The sequence below is a fragment of the Ranitomeya imitator genome, chromosome 2 (assembly GCF_032444005.1).
Source record: "Ranitomeya imitator isolate aRanImi1 chromosome 2, aRanImi1.pri, whole genome shotgun sequence".
NCBI classification, from domain to species: domain Eukaryota; kingdom Metazoa; phylum Chordata; class Amphibia; order Anura; family Dendrobatidae; genus Ranitomeya; species Ranitomeya imitator.
This window is the reverse complement of record NC_091283.1, coordinates 51,212,859-51,228,828: the sequence shown is the minus strand read 5'-3', so window position 1 is coordinate 51,228,828 and position 15,970 is coordinate 51,212,859. Positions and strand designations below refer to the sequence as shown.

The following is a 15,970-nucleotide window of genomic DNA, read 5'->3' as shown; positions in this document are numbered from 1 at the left end:
TTGAGCGAAACGGGTCGAAAAGCAAAAGAATTGGTTCATCTAATAGATGCATTTTTCTGGGATGGCTGCGGGCTGCTACTTTTAGGCTGGTGTGGGCGAATATTCATGGCCCCTTACCAGCCTGAGCATATCAGTCTCCAGCTGTTAGCTTTAGACTTTAGCTTGGCTGGTTGTAAAAAATGGGGGGTACACACTGTGACGGAGTGTACGGCAGAGCAAGAAGGGACAACAAGCCGAGGGATGATTCAACAGATTTATTATCAAGAACGCTGAAACAACACATGCAGGTAGATCTACAGAGTAGGGTTGAGCGAAACGGGTCGGCCAGATTCAGAAGTCGCCGACTTTTGACAAGGTCGGGTTTCATGAAACCCGACCCGACCACTGTGTGGGGTCGGCCATGAAGTCGGCGATCTTTTGAATCTAGAATCGGAATTCCGATACCGATTCCCGATATGTTTAAGATATCGGGAATTGGTATCGGAATTCAGATTTAAGTGTAAAATAAAGAATTAAAATAAAAAATATTGCAATACTTACCCTCTGACGCGCCCTGGTACTAACCGTGAACCTTCCTTCCTTAGAATCAGCCTTCCAGGACCTTGCGGTGAAGTCGCGGTGACGTCGCGGCTTGTGATTGGCCGCGCGGCCGCCCACGTGACCGCTCGCGCGACCAATCACAAGCCGCGACGTCACCGCGACGTCACCGAAGGTCCTGGAAGGGCTGATTCTTAGGAAGGAAGGCTGCCGGAAAGAAGCAGGGCGCGTCCGAGAGTGAGTATATACCTAATAGGAATATACTCACCCTCGGACGCGCCCTGCTTCTTTCTGGCAGCCTTCCTTCCTAAGAATCAGCCCTTCCAGGACCTTCGGTGACGTCACGGTGACATCGCGGCGACGTCGCGGCTTGTGATTGGTCGCGCGAGCGATCACATGGGCGGCCGCGCGGCCAATTACAAGCCGCGACGTCACCGCGACGTCACCGCAAGGTCCTGGAAGGCTGATTCTAAGGAAGGAAGGTTCCCGGTTAGTACCAGGGCGCGTCAGAGGGTAAGTATTGCGATATTTTTTATTTTAATTCTTTATTTTACACTAAAATATGGATCGCAGGGCCTGAAGGAGAGTTTCCGCTCCTTCAGACCCTGGGAACCATGGAAACCCAATGCACTGCATTGGGTTTCAGGTTTCGGCCGACCCCGACCCCGACTTTTTTATAGGATCGGCTGATTTCACTCGACCCGACTTTTGAAAAAGTCGGGTTTCGTGAAACCCGACCCGATCCTATAAAAGTAAAGGTCGCTCAACCCTACTGCAGACCAATCCATCTAAGTCTGCATTTCAAATGGCGCTCCTTCCCTTCCGAGCTCTGCCATGCACCCAAACAGTAGTTCGCCCCCACATATGGGGTATCAACGTACTCAGGACAAATTGGACAACAACTTTTGGGGTCCAACTTATCCTGTTACCCTTGTGAAAATTCAAAACTGGGGGCTACAAATCATTTTTGTGAAAAAAAAAATATTTTTTATTTTCACGGCTCTGCATTATTAACTGTAGTGAAACACTTGGGGGTTCAAAGCTCTCAAAACACATATAGATAAGTTCCTTAGGGGATCTACTTTCCAAAATGGTGTCACTTGTGGGGGGTTTTAATGTTTAGGTACATCAGGGGCTCTCCAAACGTGACATGGTGTCCCATCTCAATTCCAGTCAATTTTGCATTGAAAAGTAAAACGGCGCTCCTTCCCTTCCGAGCTCTGCCATGCGCCCAAACAGTTGTTTACCCCACATATCGGGTATCAGCATACTCAGGACAAATTTCACAACAACTTTTGGGGTCCAATTTCTTCTCTTTCCCTTGGGAAAATAAAAAATTGGGGGCGAAAAGATCATTTTTGTGAAAAAATATGATTTTTTATTTTTACGGCTCTGCATTATAAACTTCTGTGAAGCACTTGCTGGGTCAAAGTGCTCACCACACATCTAGATAAGTTCCTTAAGGGGTCTACTTTCCAAAATGGTGTCACTTGTGGGGGGTTTCAATGTTTAGGCACATCAGGGCTCTCCAAACGCAACATGGCGTCCCATCTTAATTCCAGTCAATTTTGCATTGAAAAGTCAAATGGCGCTCCTCCCCTTCCGAGCTCTGCTATGCGCCCAAACAATGGTTTACCACCACATATGGGGTATCAGCGTACTCAAGACAAATTGTACAACAACTTTTGAGGTCCATTTTCTCCTGTTACCCTTGGTAAAATAAAACAAATTGGAGCTGAATTAAATTGTTTATGAAAAAAAGTTAAATGTTCATTTTTATTTAAACATTCCAAAAATTCCTGTAAAACACCTGAAGGGTTAGTAAACTTATTGAATGTGGTTTTGAGCACCTTGCAGCTATTAGAATGGTGTCACACTTGGTTATTTTCTATCATATAGATCCCTCAAAATGACTTCAAATGTCATGTAGTCCCTAAAAAATATTGGTTTTGTAAAAATGAGAAATTTCTGGTCAAATTTTAACCCTCATAACTCCCTAAAAAAAAAATTTGGTTCCAAAATTGTGCTGATGTAAAGTAGACATGTGGGAAATGTTACTTATTAAGTATTTTGTGTGACATATCTCTGTGATTAAAGGGCATAAAAATTCAAAGTTGGAAAATTGCTAAATTTTCAAAATTTTTGCCAAATTTCCGTTTTTTTCACAAATAAACACATGTTATATCGAAGAAATTTTACAACTATCATGAAGTACAATATATCACGAGAAAGCAGTGTCAGAATCGCCAAGATCCGTTGAAGCGTTCCGGAGTTATACCCTTATAAAGGGACAGTGGTCAGAATTGTAAAAATTGGCCCGGTCATTAACGTGCAAACCACCCTCGGGGCTTAAGGGGTTAAAGCAGAAGTTCAGTATGGACACTAGGTGTCACTATAAGATCAGTAAAGAATAATAATGTCTTGTTGAGCACTTTCCATAGTATACTGGATTTGATGTTAATGTTTGGTTTGGGCACTAGGCGTTGCTGTGGGAATATCTTGCAGAGCACTTTTCCTATCACCATATATAGGGATAGAGGCAGAGAGAAAAAGTACATATAGGCCCAATAGAAACGTTAGTTGGAAGACAATATCTCTCGCTGTCAGCAAAAGGGCACTGGGTGGTTCAAACCTTTGGCTCAGATAAACACTGGTGGTACTGTGCAAAAATAGATAAACTGATCTCTTGGTATCCTCGTGTTAGAGGGTTAACAGAACATCCACAGTTATTGCTCCAGCCCAGGAGGTGTTAAACAGATGGGTATGGGGCAATTATGGGCTGCAGATGTGGAGCGATCTAAGCACAAGGTGTAGCTCCCTGTTCAAGTGTGAACCGGTGGTATTGTGCACAACATCCACAGTTATTGTTTCAGCCCAGTAAGAGTTAGGGGTATAGGGCAGCAGGGGATGAGACACAGTTATGGGCTGCAGGTGGGGAGCGATCCCAGACAAGGAACAGCACTCTGTTCAAGCATGCAGGGGCACAATATACGTAGATAGAAACCAGAAAAGTCTGCTACCAATAGACTCCAATACACTTTCACTAAAAGCAAGTCTTTCACCGCAGGTAACCAGTAGGTTTAGGGGGTAGACCCATCCCCGATCTCAGGCAATCCCAGTGTCCCCAAGAAGAAAAGTTAGAATCCAACTTCACTTTTATCCGTGTACTGGAGAGTTTGATTTGCTCTCCAGAGTCCAGCCCAGTGGGATATATGCTGCAGTGGCTATGGGGCAGCAGTATAGGAGGCACAATTATTGTGCTATGGAGGGGGAGCGATCTCAGTCTGCATGCAGCCTGCAGAGATTTCTCCCTGCCTTATGTGAGGAAACCAAGATGGCGTCAGGCACGGTGGGAAATCTTCAGGTCCGGCTCCCAGAGATGCGCCGACCGACCCAAACAGACCGCTGGGTTAAGAGGGGCGTAGAGCGCCACTACGGACGGTGAGCCCACCCAGGGATGTTTCTGACTGGCATGTCTTTGTTTTCCTTTTTAAGGTAGCGCAGGCAGGGAGCAACGGCCCGGGCACAGCTGCGAGCAACCAGCACGCCGCAGAGCACCGCAGGTCACAGTGGACCACAGGGGACGCCGATGCAGGTAAGCAGTGCACCGTGTGAGCGGTGCAACCAGGAGGGGGAGGTTGGTACTTCCCTGAGGCTGCTTCAGACCACTGCGCTCCCGTCCCACGTGTCAACCAAGATGGCGGCGTCTCCATCCCCTCTCCTCTCCTCCGGGTACTGTGGGTCCTGTGCCATGGTAAAGTGCTCCACTTGTCCTCCGGAGATTCTAGAGGTGATCACCGCACTACTGTCCGAATCGGTGATTGCAAATAGCACCGTGGATCCAATAAATCCTGATGTAAACAAGAGCTGGGCAGGAGCTCCTGTGAAGTGTGACTGTTCCCTCTCGCAGTCAGGCCACGCGATCCAAGTTATTTTTAATGGCCCCCTGATCATCTTCCAAAGAATCAGCTACTGCGTCCATCTTTTCCTCTAATACAGAGGTTCTCTGTGCAATTTCTTTCAATTTAGTAGTGATGGTCTGCATAGCTGAAGCTAATTCAGCGTTAAAAGTGTCCTCTAGAGCTTTAGTCAGCTCTGCTGTGTGTATAGCAGTGTCCCCATGAATAGCAGTGTCATCTCCGCCATTTATCTCCGTTGCCCTTGGCTGTGGGGTGTGAGAAGAAGCAGACGCTTTGTGTGCTGTGGCCATCTTAGCTTTCCTGCCTCCCAAGAAGTGCTCTGTGATCGGGCGGGACACTAGCCTGATGGAGCTTCTACGCGTCGGCATTATCCTCTCGAGGTCCGGGGTGAGTACGGGCTGTCCCAACATTCAAGTCACCGCTGTCCGGGTGCTGACGAGGGCTATTTTTAACCTGCAGGCGAGCAGAGATCAGCAGTGCGCGTCAGTCACCATCAAGGTCCGTGCATGCATCTCCAAGTATCATCATTTTTGAGAAGCCTTCAGATATTTCTTGGGAGTTGGTAAGTAGAGAATACCGAAAGTGATTATCACTATGAGGCAGTGTTATTGTCAGGTTTCTCCCTTAACTAGGGTCCCATAATAGTTCCTAGATCTCTCATTATGATATTTATTGGACTGTCCTTTGACCAGGTCATTTGACCATTTAACTGTATATGGTATATCCATCTTGACTAACCTTTTATAGTTAATTTTCTGCATTTCAGTTTTCCAAACCCATCAAAAATTGAATTTACAGAAATGTTCAGGTGCCATATTTGCCTCATACAGAGGAGAAAGCAATCAACATAATCTCGAGGGCAAGCTGGATATAATGTCTTTTGTTGGCTTCCACATGATTCCTCCACAGCATCTTCAAGTAAGATGGAGAACACTAAGTAATTTTTGTGGGGCCTGTGTAAATAAAGAATGATTCCAGCAAAGCTATAACACAGCTGATAATTGCAGAGGAAATATGTTTCTCTCTTTCTTCATTATGTCTCCTGATCAGTGTTGAGAATTCCGATACTGCAAGTCTTGGGTATCGGCTGATATTTGCTGTATCGGGATTCCGATACCGAGTTCCGATATTTTTGTGATATCGGAAATCGGAATCGGCGTGTGCGGTTCGTGTAGTTCCCAGGGTCTGGAGGAGAGGAAACTCTCCTTCAGGCCCTGGGATCCATATTAATGTAAAAAATAAAGAATAAAAATAAAAAATATGGCTATACTCACCCCTCCAAATGACCCTGGCTGTCACTGCTGCGAGCGTCCGCCTCCGTTCCTGAGAATGTAGTGAGTGAAGGAACTTCGATGATGTCGCGGTCAGGTGAGCGGTCACGTGAGCAGTCAGGTGACAGCATCGAAGGTCCTTCACGCTCTGCATTCTCAGGAACGGAGGCGGACGCTTGCAGCGGTGACAGCCAGGGTTCGTCGGAGGGGTGAGTATAGCCATATTTTTTATTTTTATTCTTTATTTTTTACATTAATATGGATCCCAGGGCCTGAAGGAGAGTTTCCTTTCCTTCAGACCCAGGGAACCATCCAGGATACCTTCTGATATTTGTGTCCCATTGACTTGCATTGGTAACGGGTATCGGTATCGGCAAGATCCGATATTTTGCCGGTATCGGCCGATACAATCCGATACCGATACTTTCAAGTATCGGAAGGTATCGCTCAACACTACTCCTGATGAAGAAAAGTCGACGGTGGGTACCTCGCATAACCAGCGGTCATTCATGTAAATGCTTAAATATACCCTGTATGGTCGTAAAATTGTGCTTTATATTGTTCTGTTCACTTTTTATTTCCACTCAGTCTATTTAGCACATTGATTCATGTTATATACTGTATATAGAGATGGCTATTCCTAGTTTGCATCTGTACACACCAGTTTTCTGATTTGGAAATGCCCTTCAGTTTTTTGTTTTTTGTATACCAGCCCTCTGATCAAGCCACTCCAACCTCCAGTCCGTGGCGGTTTTAATTGCAGTAGGATCCTACTTACCCATAAATTCAGGCTTTAGCCTAAGAGAGATATTCACACCAGACATGTAGGTTCCCCGCAAACCGGAGATCACCTTGTCGTTGGCTGCTGGGCATGCAAGAATTGGCCAAATTATGTGCTAAGTATCTCTATCTTTTCTTACCTAGAGCAGTAATGCTATTCATATTGACTTGCTTTAGCACTACGGCGTGCAACTTTATTTGGTTGTTACTGACAATAAACTTCAGTACAACGCTTGTAATCTGTCTTTGCTGTTACGGTTATTCTCTGTCCCCAACTCTGTCCCTACAACCCTGGCCATGGCCCTATAAAACAATAATCCCCACACTACATACATAGAAGTATGAAACCGATAGGCTAACTGTTGACTAAGGCTTTACCCCTGGCTATTCTCCAAGGCTGTTATCATGTTTTGTAGTATTTTTCATGGACAGTAACCAACACATACGAGACCATTTTGAGAGTGATACAGAGGCAGAGATTGTGCAGTTTTAAACAACCCCTGTCATACTTTAATTTATGGGACAACAGGATTGAGGGAAAATGATAATTGTGGTGTACTGCATTTTTTTAAATTCGGAAATTTGATGGTGCTGGGGTCCTGTGTTTGCATAAGCCTTGGACCAAGATTTTATGGTGAAATTAGCACTCGTTTTAGAATTTCTGATACAATTTTGCTAGGGGAGAACTATTTGGTCAATTCTTTTTCAAGAATTGTTATGTGGGCATCCATGACAGTCTATTGCAGAAACGACGCATTATATTCTTTCCATGAGATAAAAGAAATAAATAACCAACTTTAGAAAAGTTTTGGTGTAAAGCAAAAATATTTATTTTTCTCACACAGAGGTACAACAGCTTGATGGTTACAGTCACTGTAAATGGTACAATATACTTGACACTTTATTTCAAATTTGGAAATATTTTTGAATATATGAATGGGGGAACAGTTGCAGAAATGTAGATAGTTACATACTTTGGCCGATAGTGCTGTGCTTCACCACAAATTCTTCAGTTGAGCATTCATACAGTTGAGGAATGGAGTAGAAAATAAAAAAACTGGATGAAAAGTTTAGAGAAGAACCATGTATTGTGTTCCAAAGTAGTTAAAATATAAAATCACGTGTAAGGTGTAAAAATCTTCAATTCCAATTCACAAAATGTTGGTTTTCTGACAATAGTTTTCTGCCCAGCAAAATTGAGAAATTGGAAGTTTTTTAACTACCAATATGACCTAAAAGAAGTCACAGTGACCTGATGGAAGACATGTTTGGACAATTGTATTCCCAAAGCAACAGGAAGCGAAGAGTCTAACCCCAGAAGTTACATTTCTCATAACAATTACTAGTATTAAATCTTTAAAAATAAGTTGAATGTTTCTACAGTGTCTTTAAGTAATATTCATAACCAATAAATTTTTCCACAATATTTCACGTTACACCCAAAAACTTTTTTAAATTGTATGCGATGCCAACACTAAGTAGCAAATATTTGTGAAGTGTAAAGAAAATTATACATGGTTGCTAATTATTTTAAAATTATAAATCTGAACATTGTTACATTCATTTATATTCAGCCCCCTCCCCCCGAATCAATACTCAGTTTTCATGTCTTATCGCAGATTCTCAACAGGATTTAAGTCTGGACTGTGACTGAGCCATTCATTCACATGAATAAGCTTTCATTTAAACCAACCATTGCATCTCTGGCAGAGAGTTTAGGTTCGTTGTCCTACTGGAGGTTGAACCTACGAACATAGCATTTTGCATTTGGCAAAAACAGTTCTACCTTGGTCTCACCTGACCAGAACACCTGCTTCCACATACTAGCTGTGTCCTCTACATGGCTTTTTGCAAGCTTTTATGGCTTGCTTTTAAAAATGTCTTTGTTTCTGCCAGTCTTCCATAACGCCCAGGTTTGTGGAGCACACAACTAAAAGTTATCCTGTGGACAGAGTCTACCACCTGATATATAGATCTCTGCAGCTCCTTCAGGGTGACTATGGGTCTCTTGGTTGCTTCTCTTATTAGTGCTCTCCTTTCTTGGGATATCAGTTTAGGTGAAGCAATGTCTTGGTAGGTTTGCAGTCCATACTGCTTCCAGTTTGGGGTGTTAGGTTTAACAGTGCTTTGTCGAATGTTCAGAACTTGGGCAATTTTTTTTTTTTATGAATTAAAAACCTGCTTTATTCTTCACTACAACTTTATCCCTGACCTGTCTGGTGTGTTCCTTGGTTTTCCTGTTGCTGCTTGATCCCTAATGTTCTTATAAAAACCCCTGAGGCCTTCACATAACAGTTTTAGTTATACCAATAATGAATTATACACAGGTGGACAAAATTAACTAATTACTATTGATAAGCGAGTGTACTCGTTGCTCGGGATTTCCGAGTATTTATGGCTGCTCGGAGATTTAGTTTTCATCATGGCAGCTGAATGATTTACAGCTACTAGACAGCTTGATTACATGTGGGGATTCCCTAGCAACCAGGCAACCCTCACATGTACTCAGCCTGGCTAGTAGCTGTAAATCATTCAGCTGCCGCGATGAAAAGTAAATCTCCGAGCAGTCATAAATACTCGGAGGTCACCCGTGCGTTAACGTGAAAACCCGAGCAACGAGTACTCTTGCTCATCACTACTAATTATGTGATTTCTAGAAGCAATTACTTACTTATGATTTCATGTAGATGTACATGAGCTGAATACAAATGAATTTCTTAATTTTCAGATTTATATTTTTTTAAGATATTTAGAAAATCATGTATCATTTTCTTTACACTTCACAAATACTTGCTACTTTGTTTTGGTAAACACATAAAATCCTAATAAAACACATTTATGTTTGAAGGTATAACTTGAAAAAAATTGGAATAGTTCACGGGGTATGAAGGCACTGTTAATGGCGGTTTGGTCTGTTCATGCAATTGCATTGACCTTACTTGACCTAGCTTTCCAGGGTACGAGCAATGAATCGAATTTTATGAGTCGGAGGAATTTTTTCCAAACCACTTTCTGTTGGGGAGATATCAAAGTCCTTGGGGTCCACTGTAGGCTTCAGAGTGAATTTTTGCAGGATGACGGTAAAGAAAATAAAAAGTTCCTGGCGCACCAAGCTTTCGGCAACGCATGCTCTCTTTCCTGCAATGATGGGAATGTAAAGTACAGTAAATTAGCAGAATAAATCGATAAGATAAGAATGCATTGAAATATTGACTTACAAGACTATGGAGAATTTACAACATTGGAAATATATATGGACTTAAAGCGTTTTTTAAGAACTAACATATTGATTTTCAGGACATGTTATCAATATCAAGTCAACAGTGGTCTGACATCCAGCACCTTCATCGATCAGCTGTTTGCAACTCCCGTTTTGGTTGCTTGTAAGCAGTGAACAAATCTAGAACTGCTCAGCGCTCCACACATCCAACCGGCATGGGAGCTGCAAACAGCTGATAGGTGGGGCACCACCAAATTGATATGCATGACCTTTATTAAGGCTAGGCCATCAGACCACATTAAAGGGACTCTGTCACCTGAATTTGGAGGGAACAATCTTCAGCCATAGGGGCGGGGTTTTCGGGTGTTTAATTCACCCTTTCCTTACCCGCTGGCTGCATGCTGGCTGCAATATTGGATTGAAGTTCATTCTCTGTCCTCCATAGTACATGCCTGCACAAGCCTGAGAAACTCATATATTATATGGAGTCATTACAAACAGAGTGATCTATTTCAAGTGTTTATTTCTATTAATGTAGATTATTATGGCTTAAAGCCAATGAAAACCCAAAAGTCACTATCCCAGTAAATTAGAATACTTTATTACACTAGTCTGAAAAATGATTTTAAAATCTGATATTTTGGCCTACTGAAATGTATGTTCAGTAAATGTATAAGCAGGTTGCGGGATGCAGTACGGACAAAAGGCAGATCAAGGGTTAACAAGGGGATTTATTTAACAAACAGTAACTCCTAACAGGGAGATATATATATATACAGTTAGGGCCAGAAATATTTGGACAGTGACACAATTTTCGCGAGTTGGGCTCTGCATGCCACCTGTTATGTTTGCTAATGACAGGTGTTATGAAGGCAATCCAGAAACACAGTGTGCTTAGCGATCAGAGCGCACACAGTGATCTGACAAATACCCAAAAATACAAGAACGAGCTCTGAGACGTGGAAACTCTGTAGACTGCACACCTGATCCTATCCTAAACACAACTAAAAGCGGCTGTGGATTGCGCCTAACAACTACCTAGGCAACTCGGCACAGCCTAAGAAACTAGCTAGCCTGAAGATAGAAAAATAGGCCTGACTTGCCCCAGAGAAATTCCCCAAAGGAAAAGGCAGCCCCCCACATATAATGACTGTGAGTAAGATGAAAAGACAAAACGTAGGGATGAAATAGATTCAGCAAAGTGGGGCCCGATATTCTAGGACAGAGCGAGGACAGTAAAGCGAACTTTGCAGTCTACAAAAAACCCTAAAGCAAAACCACGCAAAGGGGGCAAAAAAAAACCACCGTGCCGAACTAACGGCACGGCGGTACACCCTTTGCGTCTCAGAGCTTCCAGCAAAACAAAAGACAAGCTGGACAGAAAAAAAGCAACAAAAAAGCAAAAAGCACTTAGCTATACAAAGCAGCAGGTCACAGGAACAATCAGGAGAAGCTCAGATCCAACACTGAAACATTGACAAGGAGCAAGGATAGCAGCATCAGGCGGAGTTAAGTAATGAAGCAGTTAACGAGCTCACCAGAACACCTGAGGGAGGAAGCTCAGAAGCTGCAGTACCACTTGTGACCACAGGAGTGAATTCAGCCACAGAATTCACAACAGCCACCACATTGGATTTGAAATGAAACCTCTACAACAGAATTCAAGTGCAGATTGTAACGTTTAATTTGAAGGGTTGAACAAAAATATCTGATAGAAAATGTAGGAATTGTACACATTTCTTTACAAACACTCCACATTTTAGGAGGTCAAAAGTAATTGGACAAATAAACATAACCCAAACAAAATATTTTTATTTTCAATATTTTGTTGCAAATCCTTTGGAGGCAATCACTGCCTTAAGTCTGGAACCCATGGACATCACCAAACGCTGGGTTTCCTCCTTCTTAATGCTTTGCCAGGCCTTTACAGCCACAGCCTTCAGGTCTTGCTTGTTTGTGGGTCTTTCCGTCTTAAGTCTGGATTTGAGCAAGTGAAATGCATGCTCAATTGGGTTTAGATCTGGAGATTGACTTGGCCATTGCAGAATGTTCCACTTTTTGGCACTCATGAACTCCTGGGTAGCTTTGGCTGTATGCTTGGGGTCATTGTCCATCTGTACTATGAAGCGCCGTCCAATCAACTTTGCAGCATTTGGCTGAATCTGGGCTGAAAGTATATCCCGGTACACTTCAGAATTCATCCGGCTACTCTTGTCTGCTCTTATGTCATCAATAAACACAAGTGACCCAGTGCCATTGAAAGCCATGCATGCCCATGCCATCACGTTGCCTCCACCATGTTTTACAGAGGATGTGGTGTGCCTTGGATCATGTGCCGTTCCCTTTCTTCTCCAAACTTTTTTCTTCCCATCATTCTGGTACAGGTTGATCTTTGTCTCATCTGTCCATAGAATACTTTTCCAGAACTGAGCTGGCTTCTTGAGGTGTTTTTCTGCAAATTTAACTCTGGCCTGTCTATTTTTGGTATTGATGAATGGTTTGCATCTAGATGTGAACCCTTTGTATTTACTGTCATGGAGTCTTCTCTTTACTGTTGACTTAGAGACAGATACACCTACTTCACTGAGAGTGTTCTGGACTTCAGTTGATGTTGTGAACGGGTTCTTCTTCACCAAATTAAGTATGCGGCGATCATCCACCACTGTTGTCATCCGTGGACGCCAAGGTCTTTTTGAGTTCCCAAGCTCACCAGTCAATTCCTTTTTTCTCAGAATGTACCCAACTGTTGATTTTGCTACTCCAAGCATGTCTGCTATCTCTCTGATGGTTTTTTTCTTTTTTTTCAGCCTCAGGATGTTCTGCTTCACCTCAATTGAGAGTTCCTTTGACCGCATGTTGTCTGCTCACAGCAACAGCTTCCAAATGCAAAACCACACACCTGGAATCCACCCCTGACCTTTTAACTACTTCATTGATTACAGGTTAACGAGGCAGACGCCTTCAGAGTTAATTGCAGCCCTTAGAGTCCATTGTCCAATTACTTTTGGTCCCTTGAAAAAGAGGACGCTATGCATTACAGAGCTATGATTCCTAAACCCTTTCTCCGATTTGGATGTGGAAACTATTATATTGCAGCTGGGAGTGTGCACTTTCAGCCCATATTATATATATAATTGTATTTCTGAACATGTTTTTGTAAACAGCTAAAATAACAAAACTTGTGTCACTGTCCAAATATTTCTGGCCCTAACTGTATATATATATATATATATATATATACATATATATATATATATATATATATATATATATGTGTATATATATATATATATATATATATATATACATAAACAAGGGTATGAAGTAATTTCCTACCACAGAATATACTAAAATGGAAAAAAATTTAATTATGCACTTAACACTTTGTGTTCCTGTCCATGACTGGGACCGTTAGATTATGCCACAAAGGGGATTTATCACAGTTCTGAGGAGAATGGAAGAAAACTTCCCTGACGTTGACGGTGTTCTCCAGTGGTCCTGACGATGTCTGTGTTCTCTGATGATCCAGATGATGGCGATGTCCTGTTGTGGTCCCGCCGATGGCGGCGTCCTCTCCTAATACCGACGATGGTGGCGATAGTTTGTGGCTCCAGCACAGGAACTGGCCTCAACAGATGAAGGGAGAAAGAGGAATAATCTCTCCTCTCAGCAGTGAGAGTCTTTACACCAACGTGGTCTATGACACTGTCCTGACACTGTTTATAATGGCAAGCTCGGTCCGCTGTGTTGTACTGTTAAACGCCTGTATCCCACACACAGACCTTGCCTCTCACGGTCAGTACTGCTGGCCAGAGCGGATTTGTTATCGTAGTCAGCCGTTTCAGCAGTCTCGCAAATGTCCATGATGTAAATGGGGACAGCGATGTTAGCGTGGACAGTCGTATCTCCGGTGAGTCAGTGGAACCCCATCTGTCGGCTCCTGTCAGCGTGTCCTCTTGTCCCCAGCTCCAGTTAGCGCCGCCCCTGTTGCCTCACAGCTGATCTTCCCTGACAGGATTCTCTCTCACGCGCCGTTCTCACCTTAACTGTTTGATTTTCTGCACGTGCATTAACTGTCTGCTTAGCCACACCCATTCTCTCAAGCACAGGGACACCCCAAGCTCTCCCTCCTGTATCCTATGTGACAGACCTGACGGTTGTGGACCCATTACGGATGAGGCAAACCTGGTTAGTTCCTCCCCCTTACTTTCCCCCTTTCTTTGTGCTCGCCATTCCATGGGCGAGAGTTCCTGCAAGAGGAGTTGACATTCTTTTATGTTTCAAACAACTTGTTGCCAAACAATTTTCCTGGTCAAATCTGTTAGGGGGTTTTCCTGCTGTCGAACTTTCGGAATGTCGTAAACTGGGAATTTCAGCTGGTTCTGCTTGAGTACTTGAATCAGGCTGTATAGACAAAGGTGTGGGTTCGCTCTGCTCTGGGGAAGCAGCCCTTGTAGGAATTTCCAGAGTCTCTGGAGTCTCGGATTTCTGTTCTTTTTTCTGATTCTATCCCTGTAGGTTCAGCGTACTCGTCATCTTCTTCATCACTTGCAATGAGTAGAAGATCCTCAAAGGAATCGTGCTTTTTCTTCTCTATTCGCATGGGATATCTAGATACGCAGGGGGTGACATATTTCAGAACCAGTATCGTCATCACCTTCGGGCTGGGTTTTGTAAACAGGTCCTTCACAATTGACTTGTCACCATACACAGTGCAATGTCTTTTCCCATTGATGATCTAATTTGTTTCGAGGACGCTGCTCTCTGATTAACACCCAGTCACCGGCCTGTAGAGCTGTCCCCTGTAGAAGAGCCGTATCTGGATTTTCCAACTCTCGAAAACGGGTCTGCACCAGACGATGTAGAGTCTGTAGTTGATGACAATGCTCTTGGACCCAGCTTGACACCCCCGTCCTTGGGTAGTCCTCCTCACGGTCCAGCTTCAACTCAGTGATCTCTTTTCCTGGCCGGCCAAAAACAGAGTATAGGGCGTGTATTGTTAAGATACGGTGGTTTAGGAGCAACATGGAACGAGCTCTGAAGGAAATGGTAACTGTACTGACCGCAGTCCCTAAGCTCAACACAACACTAGAAGTAGCCGTGGAATGCTCCTAACTCTCCCTAGGCCTCTCGTCACAGCCTAAGAGCTAACTACCCCTAAAGAAAGAAGCAGGAAAGCTATCTTGCCTCAGAGAAAATCCCCAAAGGATAGATTAGCCCCCCACAAATAATGACTGTGAGTGGAGAGGGAAAAGACATACACAGAATGAAACCAGGATGAGCACAGGAGGCCAGTCTAGCTAAATAGATAGGACAGGATGGAATACTGTGCGGTCAGTTTAAAACACTACAAAAATCCACGCAGAGTTTACAAAAAATCTCCACACCTGACTAAAGGTGTGGAGGGCAAATCTGCCTCCCAGAGCTTCCAGCAAGACAGAATAAATTCACACTGATAAGCTGGACAAAGATAGAAAGCACAGAATGGATAAGTCCACAATCTATTTACAGAAAAGAGCAAGCAAAAACTCAGCTTTGCTGAACTGGTCAGGATAACAGGGAACTCCAAAGAGATGTGAATCCAACCAGGAACCATCTACAAGTGGCACTGGCTGAAGGAACAGCCAGGCCTAAATAGCAGAGCAGAAGAGACGATAAGTGAAGGCAGCTGATGACAGCTAACTCCAAGGAGCAGCCATACCACTAGAAACCACAAGAGGGAGCCCAAGAGCAGAACTCACAAAAGTGCCACCTACAACCACCGGAGGGAGCCTAAGAGCGGAATTCACAACAGTACCCCCCCGTTGAGGAGGGGTCACCGAACCCTCACCAGAGCCCCCAAGCCCAGGACGAGCCAAGTGAAAAGCACGAACCAAATCGGTGGCATGGACATCGGAGGCAACAACCCAAGAATTATCCTCCTGGCCATAACCCTTCCACTTGACAAGATACTGAAGCCTCCGCCTCGAAAAACGAGAATCCAAAATCTTCTCAACCTCATATTCCAACTCTCCCTCAACCAACACCGGGGCAGGAGGGTCAACCGAGGGAACAACGGGCACCACATATCTCCGCAACAAAGATCTATGGAAAACATTATGAATGGCAAAAGAGGCTGGAAGAGCCAAACGAAAAGACACCTGATTAATAATTTCAGAAATTTTATAAGGACCAATAAACCGAGGCTTAAACTTAGGAGAAGAAACCTTCATAGGAACATGACGAGAAGACAACCAAACCAA

At 43.5% G+C, this 15,970-nt stretch overlaps 1 protein-coding gene across 1 annotated transcript in view; it reads right to left on the bottom strand.

Moving 5' to 3' along the window:
* Positions 1-7,314: 7,314 nt before the first annotated feature.
* The window catches only part of LOC138661793 (cytochrome P450 2F2-like), a 72,572-nt gene continuing 63,916 nt past the window's right edge, over positions 7,315-15,970 (bottom strand). Inside the window, exon 9 of the mRNA XM_069746717.1 lies at positions 7,315-9,646. Within this exon, the coding sequence (XP_069602818.1) occupies positions 9,453-9,646 (194 nt within the window). The 3' untranslated portion in view covers positions 7,315-9,452. The remainder of the gene's footprint in view (positions 9,647-15,970) is intronic.